The sequence below is a fragment of the Centropristis striata genome, chromosome 23 (assembly GCF_030273125.1).
Source record: "Centropristis striata isolate RG_2023a ecotype Rhode Island chromosome 23, C.striata_1.0, whole genome shotgun sequence".
Classification (NCBI taxonomy): Eukaryota; Metazoa; Chordata; class Actinopteri; order Perciformes; family Serranidae; genus Centropristis; species Centropristis striata.
In genome coordinates, this window is record NC_081539.1 from 1447955 (window position 1) to 1456011 (window position 8057).

The 8057-nt window shown below is 43.3% G+C and overlaps 1 protein-coding gene across 1 annotated transcript in view; it reads left to right on the top strand.

The window, feature by feature from the left end:
* Window positions 1-7907, top strand: part of LOC131962177 (melanoma receptor tyrosine-protein kinase-like) — a 55609-nt gene extending 47702 nt beyond the window's left edge. The window contains exons 25-27 of the mRNA XM_059327141.1: window positions 2673-2816; window positions 2936-3029; window positions 4123-7907. Of these exons, the coding sequence (XP_059183124.1) occupies window positions 2673-2816; window positions 2936-3029; window positions 4123-4451 (567 nt within the window). The 3' untranslated portion in view covers window positions 4452-7907. The remainder of the gene's footprint in view (window positions 1-2672; window positions 2817-2935; window positions 3030-4122) is intronic.
* Window positions 7908-8057: the final 150 nt, after the last annotated feature.

The following is an 8057-nucleotide window of genomic DNA, read 5'->3' on the forward strand; positions in this document are numbered from 1 at the left end:
GTGTGTGTGACGACTTTATAGAAGGAACATAATGTTTTATAACATCTTAGTCTTAGTTTGGTTGTTTTGTCCATTATTTCTTTAATTATAGTATTAATAATATATCATAATAACAACGAGAAAATTTCCTCTGGGAAATTCTGAAAGAGGTGTGTGTGTGTGTGTGTGTGTGAAGCATGTGTATCTGGAGGAGTGTGTGCGCTTACTCGCGCATATGTGTGTATCTGTAACTGTAATCACATAAAGTTACCTCTGTTTGTGTGTGTGTGTGTGTGTGTTGTGTGTGTGTGCATGGTTGTGTTTGACAGAGACTTGATATGTTTGTATGGGGTCAGGGGTCAGGGGTCAGCAGTAGAGTAACTGTGGCTCTGGCCTGAGGCTCAGAGGTTACCACGGCAACTTCAGGTGGTTGTCAATGACGACAGAAGCAACCCAGGCAGAGAGCCACAGAAACACTGAGAAAAATAGTTTTTTCCTCCTCTGCGCTCGTCTCACATTGGGGCTTATTCTGACCAAACGGTAAATAAACCAGACCGTGAGCGTCACAAGGACTTTCTGAACGTTTTGATATGATTTTGGTGTTTCTACAGTAAATATTTTACTGACATGTGCAATTTTAAAACAGAGGTCCGTTCTGCTTCTCTCAGAAAATCTTTGTATTCCAGTCAATGAGGAGCAGAGAGAGACGTGGAGGCCGCCCATTTAAATTCCAAATGTCGCTCAGATTTTTTGAGCACATTGTGAGAGACATAACAAGTTTGTCTACAAATTTGGAAAAAATAATGTGTATAGAGTGTAAATTGTGGCCAGGAGGAGAGTGGAAAGAGAAACGTTTCAGACCGTTTCATACCACTTCTCCCACTCTGGCGATGATGTCACACACTGTGACACGAACATTCCGTGCAATACACACCCATTATTCTCAGAATTTCTCCAAAAATGATCATGGTCATTGAACAGGGATTGATAAAAAACTATATGACCTATCGAAACGTGGATTAATACACCGATACACAAGACTTGTGTCTACTGTTTAAAGTTTAAATGGAGTCTCTAGGTGAAATTATGCCGGAGAAGTAGACGTTTAAAAATCTCCAATTATTGTTCTCATTCTCGTTCTCATTTTTTTTCGGCCGTCCCATTCACGTCAATGCAAAATTTTGGACAGTTCAATTCGTATTCTGTAGAGAAAAGTAATAGCACACCAATCCAGATCAAACCGCACGTTTTGATATATAATTTGATATATAATTTATAAATAACGAGTATTGTGTCGGAAATTGTGTCTGGAAGAGGAAGAAGAAAAAATCCACAGTATAACAATAGTTTACTGGTCTTGCAGAGCTGTAGGGACCAGTGCTCGGTGCGATTGCCTTAATAATAACTTTTTATCATGTAGCATCTTTAAAAAAACAGCAGAAGGCAAAGAAACAACACGAGGCGAGAGTGAAGACAGAATCAGGTTCTATTTATCAGAGGAAACAAATAAAATCAGGATGAACAAACTGAAATAAAGAGCGAGGAGACGAGATGAGCAGAGATTTACAGGAAGTCCCTGTGAGTCTCTAAAAGTGACCAGTGGATGTTGAAGCAGCTCTCACCTGCTCCAACAGCTGAGGAACCTGTGTGGTGTTATCCTTAGTTTCTTTTCTTCAGACAAGGGAAAGTAGGAGATGTTTTTTTACCTGACATGTTTCCACTGACAACTTCAGTCTTCTTCAGAGGCGTCAGCTGGTCGCTGTGACGTGTCTTTTGTGGAGTTCCTCATGGGGCGTAGCCTGGCTAACACCAGACTAATCTCAAATGAGATCTAGTCTGGAAACCAGCCGTTCATTTCTCCGTACAAGAGGTGTGGTTTACGATCCTCCGGAGCCGTTTATTGGATGCTTAGAATGTCTATCAAAGCGTCTGTAGGTAGCTCTTAGCCAATCAGATCAGTTATACCAGATGACGTAGTAGAGCAACAGAGATGGATGTTTGTTGTGTGTGTGTCTGTGAGAGAGTGTTGTTTGCTGCTTTGCTCCTCCAGTTCTCGCTTTCTGCAAGATTATTTATTTTCACGCTTTATTCCCCCTCATGTCATTCAGCCACACACATCCACTGATTTTATGGGCAATAAACAAGCTGCTGGGGGTCTCTCGGCGTTACGGTAGCGGGGCTAATAGCTATTAGCCCCGCTACCGTAACTAATAGCCCCGCTACCGGGGCTAATAGCTATTAGCCCCGCTACCGTAACGTCGGTGATCTGGCTACGAGCCGGGGGACAGCGGAGCCTCCGAGAGACCTTTCGCCTTTCAACTTTCGCTCTAAACTATTTAAAACACCATCTACAGCTAAAGAGAGTTTCGCGTCTGCAGCAGCCATGTTGGATCCGTAAGAAAACTACAAGCTTCCGTCTGCCGAGTAGTACGCGTCATCGTCTTGCCGTCCCTCCCCGCTCTGTGATTGGATCCCTAAAACAGGGCTAAGAAACCTCTCTGGTTGCCAGACTGCCTGGAGGTTTGAAATGAAATTTGAGCGCGCAAGGCAGTATGGGTATACCCAGGCTACATGGGGCGTGGTCAACCTGACCAAAAAACATCTCCTACTTTCCCTTGTCTGAACAAAAGAAACTAAGGATAATATTCAGAAGTAGACAAAATGAATTAGCTAGAACCTGTGTGGTGTTTCAGGGCGAGCTCCCCAGCCCCACGGACAGCAGGTTCTACTCTCGCCTGCTGAGCTCCGACCACATGGAGGACGTGGTGGACGCAGACGAGTACCTGCTGCCTTACAAAGGACTGGAGGACCAGGACCCCCGGCCCTGCGGCGCCACGGTACACACACACACACACACCTGACAATGTGTCCACGCTGCACAACCACAAAGGAAAAGTCCTAAAGAGACGTGAAGTAAAGGTGTCAGTTTAACAGGATGTGTGTTTGTTGTTGTCAGAACGGCCTTCCGCTCCGACAGAACAGCATCGCTCTGCGTTACATCAGCGATCCCACTCAGAGCACGCCGGAGAGACACGACTTCACCGGACACGGTACGCCTCCAAACATCAGCACAGCACAAACCTGCACATGTCTGGACACGTTTGTGATATTATTATTATTATTTCAAGATAATGATAATTTCATGTCATAACGTTACACCGTTATACAATCATAGCATGCTAACGTTAGCGGCCGATCATAGCATGCTAACGTTAGCGGCCGATCATAGCGTGCTAAATTTAGCGGCCGATTATAGCGTGCTAACATTAGCGGCCGATCATAGCTTGCTAACGTCAGCCGGTGATCAATAGCGTGCTAGCGTTAGCGGGCTAGCAAGACCAAGACCAACTCGGTGCTATTGAGAGAGACGAACTAAAACGTGTACCATTCATTTATTTCATTTATTTGGGCGAGCAGGCTAACGCTATATATCACGGTATGAAACATGAAAAGTATCATGAAACAACGTGATAATATCACAATCATGTCCAGATGTGTGCATCACTTTTAAGTGTCCTCTGGAAATACTTCTGTTGTGTTGTGGTCTTTGCAGTGTTTTCTAAATGCTGCGCTTGTGTTGTCAATTGATGAAGATGTTTTCTCAGTTTGCTTGTGTTTTGTGTATTTGCATGTGTTTTCTTAAATTGCAGAGCTCTCAGGGCCACCGTACATATTTCATGTAAACAGGTTTTTACTTTACATGACACTCAAATTAACTTGAATTTTGAGTCAGAGGCAGCTGACTTTATGACTTTATTTCATATGTAAAGTCAGAATTCACTCAGTTCTTCCTGAGTCACAGAGCAGAACTCACGTTATAAAACTCGCTGTCTGACGGCGTTTCTAATAGTTACACATCTGACTTCAGGTTGTTTGACTTTGTTCACAGAAGAGCCGCTAAAGTTAAATATCAAGTCTTTGTTCAGGAGTCAAACAGAGTCACACGTTGTGATTCAGGAGAATCATTTGTGGAACTGAGACAAATGTTACTGAACCTGGAACGTAGTAGGATATTTTGGGGCGTTTTAGCCGTCGGAGCAAGAGGGTTTGAGTTTTTGGTTCAATGGGAAACTTTTTGGACTCTCTCATAAAATACACAGAGAAGACGAACTGCTCAATGTTTCCTGTTTTCCTCTCTTTCAGAGTACATGAACCAGAGTATGGATGAAACCAGCCGGAGCAGCGGGCTGTCGGAGGTTCTGAACCCCAACTACGAGGACCTGAGCCTGGGCCGGGGCGCCACCTCGCTGCCCTCCCCGCTGGCCGATCTGAAGCCTTTGGGCCGAGTTCCAGAGAGACCCGAATACCTGAACACTGAACAGAACTCGCTCCCGCTGGCCGCCGGCGACAGCCTCGACGACCTGGCGCCCTTCGCCACCACTAACACGACTGGGAACGGACTGTTCCTCCCAGCGGCGGAGAACCTGGAGTACCTGGGTCTGGGTGCTGCGCTGCACGCACCCGTCCGCTAGCGGGCAGCAACATCCACACACCTGGAACTGAAGCTACGTCTGATGGAGGCTGCTGACAGGATGTCAATGAGCTGTTTTTATTGTCAAGCGTCCAGGAGGTGCTGACTGAGCATCTTCAGCCGTTACTGAGGAAGAGCAGAGCCAGACTTTTTAATCAGGGATTCAAACCGGCAAACCTGACGATTCCTGAAACTTCCATTAGCTGCATTAACTCGTTTGCTCACAAAGCGGGAATGTTAGAAACAACCGAGCAGCCAGAAGCAGCAGAGACACAATTTTCTCAACCAAACAGTGATTTGAATCGGTCCGTCCCGGTCCCTCTGGGAGGGACGCTGCAGGACGAGAGAGACATCAGCAACCTGATGGATTCATGGACAAGATGGACTCAATTACATTTGTCTTCGTTTGTTCTCAGCATCTGCACAAACTTGGAGGAGAAACAAAAGCAGGACTCAGGCCGTGTCCTAACGATGCCAGCGTCCGCTTGTTTTGCCGCTTCGAGCGCTGTGAATCCGTTAAAATCTCACTTCTACATCATGTGACGCGACCAGCACCAATCAGCTGCTCAGCATCAGACCGGACACACGACCACTTACAGTACGGCCGATCGGCCGACTTCTCTCGTCCTGTTGAGACAGAAAAGACACTTTACGTTGTGACTTTTAGCAGAAATGCCGCCCAATAAAGAGAAGAGGAGGGAGGCTGTTCAGGTCCCTGGCGCTCTCCCTCCAGCCAGCTGACGCCATATTTCTCTTTGTGTAATGAGATAAGGAGCTGTCCTACAGAGAACTCTTTATTTCAGCTTTTGGAATCAGCCGTTTGGCATCTCACCACAACACTTCCAGTGCTAGCGTCAGGGAGAAAGAGAAACATGAGGACTTGTACTTCTTGTAAAATATGCCACCCATCCAAAACTTGCTCTATATTTTTAGTCTGGTTTGAACATTTTAATTGAAATAATCCACAAGTTTTGGCTTCAAAAATAAAATTCTGGATTTGCAGGTTGGACTCACATGAATAAATGTATTTTACTTGCAGCTGAACATCTTTTAATTTCAGTTTTGATGGTTTTGCTATAAAGGCACAAAGGTAAAGAGCCCTTATGTACGGTGGCCCTGAGAGCTCACAGCGTTACAATTTAAGAAAACATGCAAATACACAAAACACAAGCAAACTGAGAAAACATCTTCATCAATTTGACAACACGAGCGCAGCATTTAGAAAACAAAGACCACAACACAACAGAAGTGTTTCCAGATGACACTTAAAAGTGATGCACACGTCTGGACACGCTTGTGAAATAATTATTATTATATTATTATTATGTGACTCTTTAACAAAAGTCTGAAGCTGTGGTTTTAAAGTGTTGACTTGAAGGAGCAGCTGTGTTGATGAAGACGCTGCAGAGGAGAATATCCCGTTTTATTTTGGTACCATGTGGGAAGTCTCAGTTCACCTTAAAGACTCTTCAGCTGCCGTCTCTTCACGCTCAAACCTTCTGATTTCATGCTGGGAACATTTTCTAACGTTTCTGTGTGATAAATATGTGTAAATATTCACATATTTCTCTATGTGATGAATGAATAATGTGTTTGTTTTCATGTTGAATTGAAGGTTTTCAGGCTGTTTCGTCAGTTCAATCACAAAACAAGTTCAATCTCATCAAAACCAATGAAAGTTTGTGAGATCATGTGACTTGAAACAGCTCGAGTTCAGCTCGGTTTCCTTTTACACGTCTGCTAGTCGGGTGAATTTGTACACGAGTGTAAAAAGTGTTTTCTTCTCTCTGTGTCGTACGTAAGAATGAGCCAAAGTGTGTTTCCTGTTGCGACATACTGACTCCATCACTGCTTGTTCCCGTCACTGGAAATGTCCGGAAGCTGAGAGAGCTCTGTGATTATTCTTCAGCTTCTCCAGGACATTAATTATTCATCTCAACATCACCAATGGGCCATATTTGAGGATGTGGGAGTCTCCGCTATGATGAAGACATTTTCTAACTGGAATGTTAGTTGATGCACGTCTTTAAAAAGCTTTTTTCACCTCAGACAGAAAAAACAAACACGATTGACTTTTTCACTTTTCGCACTAATTGAAAACTTGCATAAAATAATGGAAACAACCACTGTTGCATGATTTGCTACAATTGTACTGAATTAAAACCATAAATATTGTTGCATGTTTGCACACATTTGTGCATTCCACTCCATCCTGAAATGAGGAGCCTCTGATCTTTGACCAAGACCAAATATTGAGTGAAAGTTTGGATTCTGGCTTCATGAAATCATTTCATTCTTATCTCAGGATAACAATGATAAAAATATGAATTATGAAGCAGGACGGCACTCTGTTGAATGTCACTAAATGTTGTTTTATTGTGCAGAATTTGAGCTTTTATTGTTGTGAAATCTTTGTTTTAAAGGGTTCAGCCAACCTGCTGACAGCTCACTCATTTGTTGGAGAAACATTAAAGTTTTTTCTGTTTTACTGTTTGATGATGACGAGTATCTGCGTGACAATTTGCTCCATTAGAAAAGTTCATCACAAGTTTCATTTTGAGCAGGAAAAGATTTTGCTCCGTCATCTCAACACGCTGTTGTCCCAGATTTGAGCCCACAAATATGAGTGACTTCCAACAGAAGTTTGACTTTTAACTTGAGTAGAAAAGAGAAACGATGGTGAACACGATGTGAAGACAGAATGAAGGAAACAGAAAAGAGAAAACAACAAAGTGTGATTGAATGTGAAACATTTCTTTACACCTTTAGTTTTCTCTAAAGCCAGTTTAATGTCCGCTGGAAATCATTGACTCTCACCTCGCTGCTTTGAACCTTCACTAATGTCTTTTTCAATGTGGACTAAACAAAGTGAGAATTAAAGGTGCAGTGTGTGATTGTGGAGTCTCATTCCCAGGTGGTCAAATACTGACGCTGACGCTACACAGAGCCAAAGCGTCCGGATCTGACCACCTGGGAGTTCTGATGGAAACTCACATGGAACTGCATGGACAAATCATGGCTCGATATTAAGGCACGTTTTCATTATTCAGCATTTCAACAACAACTTGAACTTCATTGTTCCAAAGAGAAAAAAGCCAGGAGGAACATAAAGTCATGATCATTTTATTAGCAATTATTTCTCCATGTGGACTTGTAATCCTTTCATATACATGATTATTAATACAAAGTATAGTCTGCATGTTCATCACTTCTGGCTGTTTAAATAGAAAACATGTCAAAATGAAACTTTGCACCAAAATACAGACAGAATCTGAAGTTTTCTTTGTTACTAGCAAATATTCATCTGTTATTGTCCAACACTTATCTGTCACAAGTATAGGTGCTAACAAGGTGACTTTATAAAATATATCAAACTAAGTGCAGCGCTCCATGGTTCCACAGGGTGGAGCTGCAGCAGAAAGCATTCATTCATTCATTCATTCATTCATTCATTCTCCTTGAAGCACTTATCTGAAGTCGGGTGGCGGGGGGCTGCAGACCATCCCAGCTGACATAGGGCGAGAGGCGAGGTCCACCATGGACAGGTCTCCAGACTATCACAGAGACACACCACCATTCACTCTCTCTCTCTCATTCACTCCTACGG